Source organism: Clinocottus analis, unplaced genomic scaffold (genome assembly GCF_023055335.1).
Source record: "Clinocottus analis isolate CAN_PGR_092001 unplaced genomic scaffold, fCliAna1.0.p SCAF_4, whole genome shotgun sequence".
NCBI lineage: Eukaryota > Metazoa > Chordata > Actinopteri > Perciformes > Cottidae > Clinocottus > Clinocottus analis.
Genome location: NW_027176153.1, coordinates 21,094,752 through 21,111,940, shown reverse-complemented (window position 1 = coordinate 21,111,940; position 17,189 = coordinate 21,094,752). Strand labels below are relative to the sequence as shown.

The following is a 17,189-nucleotide window of genomic DNA, read 5'->3' as shown; positions in this document are numbered from 1 at the left end:
TCATAGTCGCGATAGAGATTCCCAAAGTAAGTTTCATGATCACAGCGTTTTATTTAGAAAAGCTTTCACTGGAAAATGGGTGACACAAAACAGACATCACGATATTGAACGAGTACACCATGTTTTCATTAACTATGCTAGCGTTTGAAGCAAGTTAGAAAGACACACACGAATACAGTGTTAAATAGGCTTTCAGTCTTGAAAAAACATTTCTGCTTCAATATCAAACATGCATGTAAGCCAAATAAAAATCAGCTTTGTTCACAGGGTTTTCTGGACAACATTCTTGGCAGTTATTGTCATTATAGATACTTTTACTGGATAATCATCCAGAGGCTCGTTCTGAGAGCACGTCATTGACAAAAAAATCAATAGCAAAGTAGCTGTAGACCCATTAATATATTTCATTAGAGGGAAGAATAATCCTAATTTGCAATGAATTAGCGATGTTCACAGTCAACATTGAAATAAGTTGTATTTGCATACTGATCAAAACTCATTTGGTCCAGAAAATAGCATTTTGCACTTTTGAAATTGCAAATAGAGAAAGATTTTATTAATTTAAATGGCAAATGTGCCTTTTTAGAATATAAACCTCAAACGTTTTTTTGTTCTTCAACCACAAGTTCCTCTCATTTAAAAAAACAAACAAAGCAGTAGGCATGTGACTTGCTCTGTGCTTCAGTGATTACCTTCTCGGCTAAAGTAGGTCGGCTATTCATTTTTTTTATCGCTTTTGAAAATTGTGCTATACAGTCAAGTCTGCCTGACAGGAAGGCACCGCTCAGCTCCTCATTATCAAAAAAAAGCATCTGTGGTTTGACGATGATGATGATGCATTTCCTGTGTTACAACAAAGGAGCATTTCTACATGAACACTACAAGAATGAAAACGAATAACTACATTAACCGGCACACAATAAAATGTCATTCAACAAAAGTCCTTTATGGACGCTAAATATACAGTTTTATGGCACAGAAGTGACTTCTCTCTCAGTGTTGTCTCAGCTGCATGGTTCTAAGCCCCACTTTATTATTTTCCTGTCTTCCCTCTGACACACAGCAGGTAGTGCTGTCGCTCCTTTATGTAAGAAGACAGACTTCCTGTGGTGACGCATTTCTAATTGTACTCCCTCTGACTACGTTACGGTTTCAAATATGCTCGTCTGTCCACTTGTCCACCTCCACATGCTCCTTTTTTTGTGGCTGAGCGACGTCCTGATTTTATATGTGACGAGCCGGGCGACGGGTTCCTGTGAAGGTTTGGCCTTCACTTAAATCCATCCTGAAAATGTCTGCAAATTGTGTCCCTGACAAGTTTAGGCCCATTCAACCAGACAAAATGAAAGAGGAATTCAGTGGATATCAAATATGCTGTAGAAGTGATTGTAGAATGTGTCACTTTTGTAACTCTGCATCCGCATTTATGGAATGAGTTTCCGAAATGTCGCTTTAATTCGACAATATTTTAAATGTGTGTATTGCCTTTCTCTTCGGGAATGATGCAGACATGGCAGTCATGGGTGTGAGCTTTTCTCCAATCTAAATATTTGTGCCAAGCAGCTGTGTGTTCATCTTTTAGGCCCCCGTTTCCAAACACTTTGGCCCCCCCGTCTCATCTCCCCCTAACTCCTCCGGATCTCAGACTGTGGTGACGGACAGCAGGGGGTTGTAGACTTTCTTCCCATCTGCGGACCTGGACCCGTGGGCCAGAAGCTCCTGTATCGTGATCCAGTTGTCCAGGATCCTGCGACTCCGCTTCTTCCCGCTCCTGCGGTGGCACAGCTCCAGGATGGAGGTGGGCTCCTGCTGCTGAGGGCCCCCCTGCTGCTGCTGCCCTCCGCCGCTTCCCCCCTGCTCCCTCTCGCGCTCCCTCAGAAAGTCGAGGCGGCTCTGCATCATGAACTCCCTGCGCCGCCGCTGCTCCCGGGCCTTCAGCAGCTGCTGCTTGCGCTCCTCTTTGCTCCAGTAGCGGCCCATCTTCATTTCGCTCACGGCGTCGTCGTCCGTGGTCATGCCGCTGCGCTCCTCTCTGATCTTCATGGCCCGGGCCTTCAGGAGGCGGTCCCTCACGGGCCGCTTGGCCACGTAGCGCGAGCCGTCGCTGCGGATCTTCACCTTCCACTCCATGCGGGGGGAGGCGGGCGGCATCGGCGGGGATAAGGGCGCGAGGGCTCCGACGTCTTTACACGTGCTGCCCAAGCTCATCGGGCTGTCGTCGGCCCAGGTCTCCATGCCGCCCTCCCTGGGGGCGTCTCTGGGTCCGCCGAGCCGCTCCGAGGTGGAGGGGGACCGCAGCTGCATGCAGCTGAGGTAGTGCTGCGGCGGCTTTGCATCCGTCTGGCGGCGGGACAGGTAAGGACTGTTGTCTGCGCTGTATCCACCGGACCTCTCGGCGCTCCCGTTGGCTTTCGGGGTACGTCTCACCTCTCCATCCGAGCCCCGCCTGGTTCCCCTGTCCCGGGACAGGGACCTGACCTTCGCCGCGGGGCTGTATGTCTTGGCCTCGGCTCGTCTCCTGTGGGAGTGGGGGGAGTAGGCTTGGTTGAGGTTGGCCTGTGTCCCGTCGCCTCTCTCGACCCTGGTCCCTCTCTGCCGAGCGGAGGACGGAAGCTGCAGACCCGCCGGGAGAAGAGGCTCGCCGCTCTCCAGGCTCTGCGTGGAGGGGGAAGGGTACTGGTCGTTGACCAGAGGGGTGCTCCTGCAACTCTCCCCGCCAGTGTTGTAGGCGCTCGTGCTGTCCTTATCCGAGCGCTCCCTCTCCGGCAGCTCGTTGATGTCCGACAGCACGTGGTGACAGGACTCCTCGCTGACCAACGCGCCACCAACGTCAAAGCGCCCGGCGCCTACCCCGACGCCGGCGCCGCTCTTGTCCTCGAGAGGCCAAGCCTTCAGACAACGCTCCCTCAGCTGCTGCATCTTCTGCGCCCTCAGGATGTTGCGACACTTGAACTCCAAGTGCCGCAGCTCCTCCTCCAGGAGGGCCATCTCGTGCTGCGTCAGGCTCTCGTTCCTGTTCACGTCCAGCGAGACGACGCCGTCCTCCTCCTGGGCCAGCGGCATCAGAGCGTTGCTGATCTTCTCGTAGTAACACTTGATTTCCAGGAGCTCTTTGTACCGCTCGCACTCCTCCTCCGTCAGGCCGGGCATCATCATCCTCATCGGATCTGTGGCGTAGGGCCTCTCCGATCGCTCCGCCGGGTCCAGCCCTCCTCCGTTGACGCAGTCCAGCCCCAAGAGGGAGTCCGTGCTGAACTGAAGGTCCTGGGAGTGCAGCAACGGCGGGGTGTCCCCTCGGCCGGACAAAAACTTGCGCATGCTGCCAGGCGTGTTGGTGGCGTTGGTGTTGGAGGCGCTGGTGTGGTCGTCTCCCAGGAGGTCGTGTTCCGACGACTCCTCGTAGCGCGTGCTTTCATCCGTGCGGCCCACGCCGCTGTCCAGCTCCTGGCTGTTGCTCAGCACCGTGTGGAGCAGATCGGGCGAATCCCTGTTCATGGAGCGGCCGTGGCCCCCCAGGACGCCCCCGCCGGCGGCGACGCCGCCACCGCCGCCCGGCCCGGCACCCAGGACGGAGGCGGCGCTCCTCACCCTGTGGCCGCCGGGTAGATTGACGGCGTTGTCCAGCGTCTCCAGGTCCAACTCGTCTTGATCCAGCTGGTTGTCGTTCTGGCAGGTGAAGGTGCAGGTTGTTGGATTTAGTCGACGGCGTTGCAGTGGAGGTGTCACGTTCAATGTTGAAGAGACAAACACAAGACAAAGGAACAGGATGTCAATGACACGTACATCTCGTGTCCAGGAGTTTAATTCTTGAAATTAAAAACATATTTTTTTGAGCTTTTAGGACATTTTAGGATATTTTTGAATCGTGTGAGGTCAGGGAAACCAGCTCCAAACACAATATTGACACATCATCTTTGATTGTTTTGGTTTCGTGGTGAACCGGTTGGCTGTTTACACATGAGGCAGATACGGGGCGTTGTCTGTGTAAACAAACCCAATAGAGCAATAACGCTGAGTGCGGCACATTTCTAAAGCCATAGAAGATTAGTGCTCCTGTCTGCCACTAGATGGAGCGAGTGCTGCGGGATATTTTAACATTTCAAAAAGCTTCAGGAAATGGAAACCCATTGAGTAATTTGTCTGTCGAGGAAAACAAACACTCATAGCTCATGTTTACTTCATCCGAGCGTTCGCTCTCTAATAGCAAGGACTTTCATTTTTCATAGTCAAGCATTCAGTATTGGACGATGAATGTCCGTCGAGAATGAGCCAATCCTCAGAGATGGATACTACTTAATATTTGAGAACTGTTGTTGTTTGTGAGCTGTTTAAGTTGCTGTATTGATTGTCATCCCTTCATCAAATAAAATGCAAATACTTGAGCTGGAACAAGTAAACAATTCACTCCTCGCAGCCCCGTTGATCTCGGCTAATTGGTTTGATTTGAATGCGAGTTGCAGTGCAGACTACAGACAAAGTATTGATTATCTTCATTCTTATTCGTCGGCGACGCCTTCAGTTCTCTCTCTCTCGTTCTCCCTCAAGACAACAGATCAAGCTTTAATCTCTGCTTGTGCATTTCCCTCTGATGATTCTCCGTTCTCCCCATCGCTCTCCTGAATCTTAATATGGGACCATCCTTGGCAATATAAATCTTCAGCCTTTCACAGGTAGCGCGTGTGCTCATCTCTCTCAATACAAGGACATATTTAAATAGGAGGAGAGGTTGTTTGTGTCTGCTCGTGTGTGTGTCTTTGACTTTTTAACAAGTGCTTTTAAAATCTGACCTTTAGCGTCTGCACAAATGCAGCATACCGTTTTTTGTTTTTTTAATATCGTTAGCAATGAAAATCAGTTTGATTGTGTCAACATGTGTCAAGTTGTATATTTACAAGTCATTTGGCGAAGGTGTGTTATTGCGGGGCCTCCGCTGTGTGTTACCACGTCCTCCTATCTGCTGGAGCAGTGACCTTGAGGGGAAACAAAGCGGTGCAACATTTGCACTGTGAGTGCAAGCGCCATTTGTCTTTGCCTCTCTCTCTTCACACTATCTGTGTACTCATCATGTTTTTGCACCTCTCTGCTTTTCTAGCTCCGTACAGCTTTCGCAGTGCAGGAGGGGACACGAGCAGAGCACCAGAGCTCTGCGTCGTGTCCCCGATTTCTTCTCTTTCCTGTTCTGAATCTCACGACTTACTGTGTTTTTTTTTCTTTCCCAGAGCAAAACCTGCAGAGGACCAAGCATGTACAGTAATTTCTTGCGACATAAAGAGGGAGATAAGGGGAGATGAATGTATTATGTTTTAGGTCAGTATTCATTCTGAGCCTTGCAGTGCCCCCCCCCCCCCCTCCCTCCTCCGGAGACTGCGTATCCAATTTCCTCACCTCTATCTCGGGTCGTGCGAGAAGCAGGGAGACGTTAGTGCTGTCCTCTCTGGTGAGAATAGCGACTGCCTCCTCTCTGTCCTGGATGTCCACTCCATTAATCTGAGAAAAGGAAGCGGGGAATAAAAACTGAGCTAATGTCAGAAAAAAGAAAGACCCTTCACACCGAGGCTAGATTCAATTAAATGACTTGATTTAGGAAAATGGTCAGGAAAAGAAACGTCTCTTTAGCTTAATAGCATAAGTAATGACATTCAATCTCTTATAAAATGGTTTTGAATCATTTCTGCACTATAAGCAATTCCCTTTAATATGATAATATGGTAATAATAAGGTTGGATTAAAAAGGGACTTGACTATTGTGGACCAGAGGTTATCTTAAACTCCAGTTTCATGCACTACGTACCTGAAGATAAAGTAAAACGCTGTTGCTTTAGGATCAATCACAGTATATTTCAGAAAGGTGTACCTGTAGGATTCTGTCTCCTTTACGGATGCGTCCATCCAATGCAGCGATGCTGTTTGGGTTCACCTGGGGGAGAAAAAAAGAAGGATTTGTTGAGGAGCGTAAAAGAAACGGGCGAAACTTTATTGAACATTTTGATTTCACCTCTCCGACATATATCCCCAGGTCCTCCTCGTCATCCGTTCTATAACACACGGTCAGCCCGAGTTTATCCTGTTGACGAGACTTGTACAGCTCCACCTCCTGAAGCAGTGAGACAGGTGAGAGGATGTCAGACGGACCACAGCGCTTTGTCCGAGTTTCAGTATCTATAAAAGCCTCTCACCTCGTATTCCAGCTCGTCCTGTCTGTCCACTTCATGCTGAGTGATATCAAAGTAGTCGGTGGGGTCGTAGTACACGGGCTCTATGAAGCTGAGAGACAAATTCAGGATATAATATTTCAATAATTGGGGCAGCTTTGAACTTCAAGAGAGAGAACAGACTAGCGTGGACTGGAGCCAACAAGACGGCAGATGAGCTGTGGGTCTGACAGTTGGACGTGACGCGAGGCCAATTAAACTGCTCCCACTCACAGTTCATTGAGTAGATACGGGTCCAGCAACGGCGGCAGCGGCGGCGAGGGCGGAGGGTCGGGAGGGGGCGGAGCGCCGCAGGGATGCTGGCTGCTCTTGCCCAGAGTCAACATATGCTGGAAGCTGATGTCCGTTTGGGTGCAGCTGTCCACACAGTCGGCCATACCCATGGTCACGGGCACTAACCCGCCGGGGGGGCCCGCGAGGCCCGCGCGTCTGCGGACCCCCCGCCGCAGTATGTTGGACAGCACGGGGTCCCGTATGTCCAGGGTGGGATCCCCGGAAAGGCGGGACAGCTCCTTTCCGTTCATCTGGAAGAAAAAAAAAAAAAAACACACACACAGTCCAAATCAAAATGGCGGAGGAGCAAAATTTAATTAAAATAGACTATTTTGGGTTTTTGGTAAAGGAGGCTGAGCTTTCAGCGCTAGACCCAAATTACAATGAACTTAAAACATGTAACATTTACAAACAAAAGAGAACAAAACACTTGCATTTCACAGGTTTAGCTGACTCACATTACGTCTGTTAGTATAAATCAAATGAGAAATAGGGAAATAATACACATGAAAACAAGGGGGAGGAGTGTTTCTCTAAATATGTTTTATTTTTTTCGAGAAACCACACGAAACAGACAAAGATTTGAAGGCGGCAGACTTAGTGAGGAGATGAACTGATGAACTGACATGCCGACATGATAAAAAAGAAAGCAGTGAGTGGCGTTACAGTGGTTTTATGGAAGGAATTGTACTTTTTAGTCGACTATATTTGTCTGACAGCTAAAGTTACAAATTAAAGGCTCTGGACATCCACACAGGTGTTTTCCCCCCTCGCTGATTAGAGTGTGTTGCAGCAGCCCACACACAATACATGACTTCACCAAACTCTTAACGAGGGAGACGCTAATTAGACAAGTGAAAACACCTGTGGGCTACTGGCCAGCTGGGCTTTTACTTGGAACAACTTACTTTACTTTTGTTTTACAGTGTGGCGTTACTTTAACTTTAGTAAAGCAAACGTCTTCCACCACTGCAGGAAGGGAGGAAGACGGGATGGATGGACCCACATGGGAACCACAAGGTATTATCTAACAGGTGAGTTCACCGAAGGAAAGCTAGCTCACAAAAACACAAAACAAGAGGAGCTACAGCGACACACAGCTCAGTAAAGACTGAGGTTGTGTTAACGGGAAACTAGAAAGACACTTCAGCAGACGTGTAAGTGTCACAGCCGTGGTTCCACAGAGACAGAAATACAAGCGGTTTGTATCTAAAGGGTTTGGATGCCACATCACACAGAGCAAGAAGCTTCATACTGAGACCTTATATCGACCGTCGGCCTCAAAAGAGCACAACATGTTGTTTATGTGACTCTTCTGTGGAGAGAAGGAAAGACATCAGGAAAGTGGTTAGAAAGTAATTGCGACAGCGAATAGCTGGGAAAAAATAAAAGCTTTCCTAAGAACGTTTTTCCATAAAGGAGAGAACCAGAGGCAGAAAAAACAAATATTCAAGTTAACAGCCACGGAGATAAAAAACGAGTTAGTTTTGTGCGCTCCGGTCCTCCTGAACACTCTTCCGCAAAAACATTGTTATCTTTCTTTTGTGTGACTCAGAAGTGGATTCCCTTCAAATATATTTGAATAAGTAAACGTGTTTTATATTCACGAGTAGCCACTTTAATTTTCTCTTTTCTGAGCAGTGGGAGCTTCACTAAAAAGTATTATAATGCGATTTGTGCTGAATGTCACGCTTTCAAACATTAGTTAAATGTATAACAAGTAAAACACTTCTGCGGTACATTTTCATAGTTCCTTTATTTCAGAGCTCATTGGACATTTAACCATTCAGTGTAAATAGTTGTCATATATATATATATATATTTCATATTTAAGATCAAATCATGCTGTAGTGTTATGCAGACAGAGGGATATTTGTTAATTCATAAACAGTATTCTCAACAATATATATATATATATATATATTCACCTATGGAGGACATATTTTATAACGTGTTACCTAAATAGAAAATGTACATTATTATTTGTTTATACACCAGCATTCAGTTATGGAGGCGCGACAGGAAGGCTTAAAATTGATGAGTCCATCAATAAATGAATATAATATAAATACTTGTTGAAGGGGCGAGGAGTGTATATGTATATACAGTATATATAAACACAGAAGCGTCCCAACATGTGTCGTGACACTCTGCTGTTGTTGAAAGCCACATCTCCCCTTCATCACACCACGGCTGGTTCGTACAGCAGGAAAAGAGCAAGAGGGACATTAATAATGAAAGACTATTGAAAATAAACATGGAGAAAGAATCAAAACCGGGATTTGCCTTCAGGGTTACTGAACCAAAAACATTACGGATGAAATCGAGCAGGACTTCTCACAAACTCGACAGACGAAAGAATCATTCAGTATTCATACCTGCTTCAGTATTTATAGCTGTCTTTAGTGGTTTGGCTCTATTGATATCAATGGCTTTCTCTCTCTAACGGACAACCACTTCGGTCCAGGCTGAGTTAAAGAATGCATCGATTGCCGTGACATTTGCTCTGAGGATGAATACTAATCCTGATCCTTCCTCTCAGCAGGTCAAAATATCTAGTGAAGTGTCTCCGCATCACATTGTTGGATTGGCGGCACGCTTTCTTTTACATGCATTCGTGAGGTGACCCTGCTAACGCTGTCTCGCCGGCGTTCCCTCTCGTGCAATCAGCGGGTCAAAGTTTTTTTAATTTGTTCACAACCTTGGTTTTTATTATTATTACGTTTCAATCAGCCAGAGACCTGTGGCTCAAAGCGCACTGCACTCTTGGTTTGAATTTTAATAGAATGAAAATTAAATTAACACATTTTATGAAATTCACTCACGCGAAGACAAATTAAATCCTCCTGATTTCATTACAAGGGGACAGACAGTCTGCGACACGATGACGTTCGCATGCGGTTACTGAGCCAGACGTGTCGTTCATGCTGCACTCAGTCGCTGACCTTGGCGGTCTGCGACTGCCGACATCTTTACCGCCATGCTTCTTCATTCTCCCGCTCCCTCCCTCTGCTCTTGTCCCCTTCCAGTAATTGCATGTCAAATCAATGTTCCCCTGTGCAACCAAGCACAAAAACTTTCTTGCCACATTCAGCCCCTGCTCCCTTTGGTTCTCTCCCATACCTCTACACCACCGCCCTCCTCTGGTCTCCCTTTCCTGCTTTTGCCATTGTGTTTCCAATGCTCCCATTTATTCCCCTCTCTGTTCTCTTTCTCCATCCCCACCCATACCCACTCCTCCTTCCTGTTTTCTTTAGCCGTGCTGCCTCAGCAGTTCTGTCTTCCCTGTCCCTTCCCCATGGAGACGACATCTCACCCTTCCTCCCACTCCTCTATTTCAGTCGGTCCATCTCCTTGTGCGCGTCCTTCCTTCCTCGCACTAATGTACCCTCATAAATCTTTCTATCTCTCCTAATGAGCCTCTTCACTTGGAGACAAATAAGACGCTTCCTCCCTACATGGCCTGTTGGTGATGAAGGAATCAACACTTGCATGTTAGATTAGAGAAAGAATCACACCTCAGCGCTCTTCATCAAAGTGCATATTTATTTCAGCTCCAGCCTCATGTTTTTTTTGTTTTTTTACCATCTCCAAACAGGCGGTATCTATTGTTTCAGTGCTTTTGGCCACAAGGCCCAGCTCTCCACGGTCAGAAAAAGGCTGTTAGGAAGCGTCTCCGTGGTCCTGAGTGACAGGTATGAATACTGAGAGAGCGGGAGGAGAGGGGGAGTTCTCATTTATTATCAATGAGAGGTGCTGGGATTGCTTTGAAGATGACTTCATGCAGGGTAATGGTTGTTGTGTGTTAGACCTGACTTGGTGGAGAATTCATTACACTCTTGCCATGTTCTGTTCTCTATTATCTATGAGTTAGGAGGTCATTTCATACATCTGCTCATTTTTAAGTGACACAAGCAATGCAAATAATGAACCCTCAGGTGTGCACACCCGTCCCCGCACGCCATCTCAAATTCTATTCAATGATTTAAAATTCAGAAAAATAGTAAAAAACCTACAAAATTCACAGTTGGGGGTAAAAGGTGGGCGGTGGCTGTGTCTGCAGGGAGCTGAGGGAGAGGAGGGAGGGGCTGATGAGTGAGAGATGAAAGAGATGCAAAGAGTTCAAAGTGGAGAAAAGAGAAAGCGACGGAAGGAAGGAAGACATGGAAGGAGTGCAGGAGGAGGAAGAGATGGGAGGGACGAGTCATGGATGTGTAGAGAACAAGCTTTCCAGGAATTGCTGGGTGACGGTAAACGGCGAGAGTCTGGCTCGAGGTTCAGTACTTGTATGTAAACACACACGCACACGCACACACGCACACAATCACAATGGAGGCTCATGGGAAATTACTAAGTGGTTGATGCATAATTAGTCTTTTTCTGAAAGCCCCCTTTAAAGAGCAGATTAATCGCGTGTGCTGTACAACAGGCGCAGATGAAACAAGAGGCGGAAGACAACTCCACTCTAACGCACCGTATCCGAAACTCCTCTAAAATACACAAACGGTCTTAATCCGAAGTGTTTTCCCTCGAAGAATCACAGAGTCTCTCACAAACCTGGCCTACGTGCATTTCAACCCCTCCCAACGTTGATTTCCACTCGTTCAGTAATTGATTTTTCTCATCTCCCATACTTTGAAGGATGAAGCAGTCGCCTCCTCAGTAAATCAATTTATCTGGAGAAGGAGTTGACGCACTCCGAGTACGACCCCTATTTGAGATCACTGAGTTAATTCAGATGAACAAGCAGGGAGTGATGCAGCAGGCCTCTTTATAAACTGATAACAGTGGGAAGATATTGATTCAAAATATTCTTTTGAAACGATGGCGATGGCTCAAGCAAGAATCAGCTGGAATACGGACCGTAGGAATTTACATAATTTATTAATTATACATTATGAGTTGGAACAAAAGAACAAATTATTGGTTGGTAGCAGAAGAAGAGCAGTCAGTACAACACATCACAGGCTACACGGCCTCACAATGATGCCCTCCACCCTTTCTTTTCCCTGTCACTGCTTTCCTATTAAATGAGACATCCTCTCCATCCTTTTTGTCCCGGGGTCCATGTCAGACACACGGCTGAGACGTGAAAGAGCAGGAACCTGACACACACACACACACACACACACATACACACACACACCGTACCAAAAGGTAATACATTTCTATCTATCTATACTCCCCCACGCCCTTTAAACAAGTATTTATATTATATTTATTTATTGATGGACTCATCAATTTTAACCCCTCCTATAAGAATCAGCTTTAATGGCCATGCACATTTCCTCCATTTTGACGCTGGATTCTGCTCATCGTACCTGTTTACAATAAGCAAAAGATAAATATAAAAAAGACCGAAAATAGAAGACATTGAAGAAAACAGAAAAATCAGTAAACGGTGGTCCAGAAAGTGCAGATGGTGGAGGAGTCTGATTAATTGTTACTTGTCATATCGCGCCTCCATAGATGAGTGCTGCTGTATAAACAAATAATAAATGTACATTTTCTAATTAGGTAACATGTTATAAAATATGTCCTCCGTAGATGAACATATATATTGTTAAAAATAATGTTCATGAATTAACAAATATCCCCATATCTGCATATAACTACAGCATAATTTGCAATATGGACCTCTTAAATATGCTATATGAGGGGCTGTAGGGGATATCTGTCTGTCTGTCTGTCTGTCTATCTATACATATCCCCTCTTATATAAAGGTAAACAATGTTGGGGTATATCATTTCATAAGTACAGTCCTGGAGGGCGTAAACGTAACAGGACGACCTGGCATTATGATAATCTGATGCATAAAGCCTTAAAGCCTTAAAGGAACTCGCTCAGTGTTTGTTCAGACCATCGTTTGCGGTGCGCTCGTTAAATTCTGCTGTCGAGTGCCCCCCTTTTTTTTATATTGTCCACCTTCAGTGTTGTTGTTCCCGTGTGCACGTGCACATGCACGAGGGTGTGAACGCAACCATGCACGTCTTCATCTAATGTCAGCTGATCATTATTGATCCTCATCAGCTGGCCTCTTGTGGCTGTCAGCATGTTTCTTCATGTCACTGTGAAATAAAAGCACATTAGGTCTGTTTAATGATGCCAGTTGCCATGGAAACAGCGGCTTTACAGTGACAGAGGAGAGGAAAAAAGGGAGTGGCTGAAGGGCTCTGGAGGAGGAAGAGGAGGAGGCGGTGGGCAGAGGTTTACTGTGTGTGTGTAGGTCAGGTATGCTGCAAAATGTATGTAAAATGCTCTATTTTCATCAAACTGGTTCACGTGCACATGACGTCTAATACTGAGTCCGCAACTCGTCAACTGAGCAACAATATGTTTTTTTACTCGGGGCTACCAGAGGCTAAATTGATCAGAAACACGCCAATGGGTGTGAACCAATCACCAGCGTGCAGCGTATGTGTAGCAGAAGCCCCGATGTATAATGCATGAGTTTTATTCCTTTGGCAAGAGAAGCAAGTGTTTTGATATAGTCAAATTTAACAGCCTGGTTTCCAGCCTGATGTAGCTGTAAGCTGTGTAACGCTGTATTTATTGTCTAAAGACAGTTACTCGGTAGACTGCATCTAATTTGAAGGTGTAATTATACACCATAGTTAAGGAAAACAGCTCAAAGCGCAAAAACCTCTAAAGGCCATGAAATGTGTTTGTGTGGTGGAGAGAGAGGGGGGGGGGCGATATAATTATGTTCGTTTTGTTAAATGATTGCACACGGTATACTTCCATCTTTTCTTTGGCATGATCATTGGATTAATCAGCCATCTGCACAGCAACAATTGCATTGTTTGTCATCATTAATAACTGATTGAATTTTTATGGAGGGGAAAAAAAAACAGCAGGCAGTCTGAGTTCCTCTCGGTTGCTTTCGGTATTTTTGGATGTTATACTTTTTGAACGCAGTTCAACAGACCTCTGAGTTTCCCTGACTACATCCTCATTGCAACGTACTCGTCGGCCTCTAAAAGCCAAAGGCTGTGGCTCTGGTTCAGTCTCTCTCTCTCTCTCTCTCGCTCTCGCTCTCGCTCTCGCTCTCGCTCTCTCTCTCTCTCTCTCTCCCTGCCAGCGATGCCGCTTCAGACTCACCAGACCATCAACACATGCAACATCTCGCTGCTCCGACACCTCGAAAAAAAATCTCTGCTTTACCGACACAACGAGCGGCTCTCGCGCAATAGATTTGCATGCGACATGACAACTGCTCTGCATGCACCAAATCATACAAGCCATCTCCTGCCATCGCTGTTGGCTCCACTCATCACCGCCACGCCCGTCTGGATGCCACGTGCAGATACTCCCCTGCCTGACGGAGCTCAAGTGTTTCTCAGGGGTGACAGCTTGTGTGTGAAGGCGACGCGGTTGACCTCGCGTTGCCAGATCAGTGGAATTATTACATTTCCACTTTCGAAGTGGTTAACCTCCACGCGGTCGGTGTCATTACTCCTGACCCCTGTTGGGATAAGGTCACTGATTTATAGAATGCTTTGTGAAGTCATTTCAGCCTCTCTTCCTCTTTGCTCCATGACGGGTTTAAATCTATCACTCAAAGGGCAAACGGCAGGGAAAAATTAAAAAGAGGGAAGGAAAGTCAGACGGTTTCTTTTCATCCCCCGTTTCAACTCATCATCAGGCCTCTATTTGGACTCTGTCTCCCTCCATGTTTGTTCTCTCTCTCTTGGCATCGCCTCTGGCACCAGATGCAGCCCAGTTAGCTGGCCCAGAGCCCGACTCCAGCATGCCAGAGACCCAGCTGAGGCTTCTGATGCTACAGATATGGAAAGTGTTGCGCTGCATACCCCGCCGTGAGTGCTGGGAAATTTTTTTTTTTTTCATTGCTTCGTAAGCACTTGGGCTTATTTTGGTCACGGCGTGGATCGTGGAGTCACTGAGCGGCAGCTTTCCTTGTAGGCACCGCACACACATCCAGACGAGCTTACTCGCGTACGGTCCCTCGGTCCCAGTCGGCCCCGGTGGTGCTGAGGCTGTAACCGTGGCAACCCCTCTCTCCCATAACACTTTAGGCCGGCTTCAACAAGCCGTCCATCCTGCCGCCTTGGTGGCTCTGCAGGACTCTGCTTTCCCCACGGCGGCGGCTCGCCGCACGCGGTTTAGCGACGCTCGCTCCGATCGGGTAATCGTTGTAATCGGGAGTGAAGTATCATTATCAGAATTATCGGTATTATCGACACCGATTGACGATTTCAAAATACTCAAAAATGACTTCAACAGATTTATTTTTGAATAAATTGCTAATTTATTTACTTCAAATCTACACAAAAAGGCCTACAAGTTCAGCAAAAAGTGAGATGTGTCACCGGATTTGAAGCTTATATTAAATTAATTAGCCCTGTTCAACACAGTCACAGTTTAATAATCACCTAATTAATTGTATTAATTGCTCAATTGAACGTCAGCATCATATTTCAGTAAGTGATATAATGGCGCTAATGTTTTATTTATACTCGTTCATGAATGACCAGATATCATCTTTTCCATTTCCATGAATACAGATAACTGCGGTTAATAGATGCTCAATGTGTCATTAGTTTTAAACTGGAATACTACTATTGGGAATTATTTGGGTTAATTGAGTTTGTCAACGCGATGAGCTTCTGTTGATTTTCACTGCAGACATTTTTGTCAGAGCTGTTTTTGATTTTCACTCATCCGGCAGCAGCGCTGTCAGAAATATCAAAACAGAATAACGATGAAAACTTTAAGGACACACAAAGGAAAGCTTTTGCTTGAAGACAGGAGAGAGAAAAACCAGGCAGAAAAAGAGAGAGAGGAGACTGAGTGCTCACCTGGAACATGACCCTGTATTGTTCCTCGGGCTTTTGAACCACGCACATGTTGCACCCCATAGTGACGCTGGAGGTTCAAAAATTGCCCCACTTGACCAGTTCTCACAGCAGGACTTTCTCTTTCAAGGGCTTTGTCTGTGGCAGTGTCAGAGCCCCACCCTCAATCGCAGGCTTGTGGTATCATGCACTCCTCCTCTTCCTCCTCAGAGTAACACACAACACATCCCTGCCGGGGGGACGGATTCACAGTTTGCTTGTCTGTGTTCTCCTCTTCTTGTTAAAAAATTTCAAGCGTTATAATCCAAAGTACATTCAGAGGTGGAGACTGTTTCAGACCGGCAAGACCACGTGTTTGTGTCTGTCTCCATCGCAGGCACGATGTTGCTGGTTTCAGTACATGTGCTTGTTGTTGATCATCCAGTTATCTTGGACATGGAGGAAAGGGTGCTTAGTCCTGCTAGTTTTGTGCTTATGTAGCTTAGGCAGTTGTTTCAGTCAAATCAATGCTGACCCAGTGATGTCAAAAGTGATCATAAGGAATACTTGCTGGGCCGTGCCTGGTCTGTTCTTTAGTGTTAAACTGCAGTGTCGAGCAGCTTTTATCCAGCAGTGCTGCAGCTGAACTTCCTCACGCTGTTCCTGAGTTGTTTTTTCACTCGCAGCACTAGACAACCAAACAGCATCACTTTCAGCAACGCTCTTTGAACAACGTATTAGAGAACTCACCTCAGTCCTGTGTATTTGTTTCCTCTTACCTCCCACAACAAGCGCATCACTTGCTAAACCCTCTGCTTTCCAGGGTTGCTGAAGGATTGTTGAGTGGCTGCTAACATAACTTCTGCACATGAAAACCTTTACCAGGACAGCCCTGCTCTCATCCACCACGTCAGGATCAAAGTAGTATTCAAGGTATTTGCTAATTTAACTGTTAAGTGGGGCAGGTTCAGTGGTTTAAGCCCTTTTGCTTTGCAGCTGAGATAAGTATGCCAGGGGTACAGGGATGCACACCTGCACACACATCAAGACAGGCAACGACACACAGTTCCCTCAACTACAAGCACACAAGCTGACAAATTTCCTGTAACTGTCAGCAGAACTGCCATCAACGGAAAAGTAATTGTCATACTGCCTCTCCAAATAATACACGACGTGCACGGAGCTGCAGGAGTGTTAGAGCAGATTGCAGAAGAAACACGTGGTGTTTATCTGATCTGTTGTCAGATATCATGACAAGTACTGGACCATTGATTCTCTACACTACGGCACGCTCAGCACCCTGGCAGGCTGCTCCAGGGTGAGATCTGAATGATGGATTATAATTAAATTAGTGACCTCTTAAGCAGAGATGAGACTCGATCTCTGTCCTGACTGTGCAGAGAAATCAATATCAAACCGACCCACAGATTAATTGTATTGTGTGCTTGCAAGGTGATCACGACCGTTTATCACAAGTGCCATCAATGTTCGTCTTTTACATATCCAATCATTTCATTTATTGAGGCAGGTCATTTTTTATCAGCCTGTGGATATACAAACACATACACTCATGCTTCAGTATTTAGATTGCACTTGATCAGCTCCTATAATTAGATTAGCCTCAGTCAGGGATAACCTGAATTAAAAGGGTAACAGAATCTCAATACAACTTTCTCAATTGTCTTCCTGTCCCCTTTTTTTGCCCTCTGGGTCCCATCATGTTGGATAAACCTTTATCTCTAATCCTCCAGTGGGACTTAAGTCTTGTTTCAAAGGTCCATTGCCGGCGCGCTGCCGGCGACAAGGTGTGAGAGCTGCTAATCCTCCACTACACCTGTATCCTTTCCAAAAAAAAAGCGATGTAATCCCAAAGTCTGCCCCTAATTTAAACCAACCAATTCACACGCA

General features: G+C 46.2%; 1 protein-coding gene across 2 annotated transcripts; it reads right to left on the bottom strand.

Annotated features, from left to right (window-relative positions):
• Positions 1-41: 41 nt before the first annotated feature.
• Positions 42-15,749, bottom strand: LOC137800442 (PDZ domain-containing protein 4-like). Of its 2 annotated transcripts, XM_068597651.1 has the most exons (8): positions 15,306-15,749; positions 7,747-7,800; positions 6,426-6,736; positions 6,177-6,264; positions 5,996-6,094; positions 5,855-5,917; positions 5,386-5,487; positions 42-3,666 (listed from the first exon to the last, which is right to left on the bottom strand). In XM_068597651.1, exons 1-8 carry the CDS (start codon positions 15,363-15,365, stop codon positions 1,642-1,644), a joined length of 2,802 nt encoding a protein of 933 aa, XP_068453752.1. In that variant the 5' UTR covers positions 15,366-15,749; the 3' UTR covers positions 42-1,641. The 2 variants fall into 2 exon arrangements, with proteins under 2 accessions (XP_068453752.1, XP_068453753.1); XM_068597652.1 differs by lacking the exon at positions 7,747-7,800.
• Positions 15,750-17,189: the final 1,440 nt, after the last annotated feature.

Bases quoted from the DNA above. Each gene is read 5' to 3' on its own strand.
- LOC137800442 (XM_068597651.1), bottom strand. From the start codon at position 15,365: ATGGGGTGCAACATGTGCGTGGTTCAAAAGCCCGAGGAACAATACAGG. The intron at 6,737-7,746 runs GTCTCAGTATGA...TTTTTCTTCCAG, and splicing joins AGGCCGACGGTCGATATAAG to ATGAACGGAAAGGAGCTGTC. The intron at 6,265-6,425 runs GTGAGTGGGAGC...TTTGTCTCTCAG, and splicing joins CCGTATCTACTCAATGAACT to CTTCATAGAGCCCGTGTACT.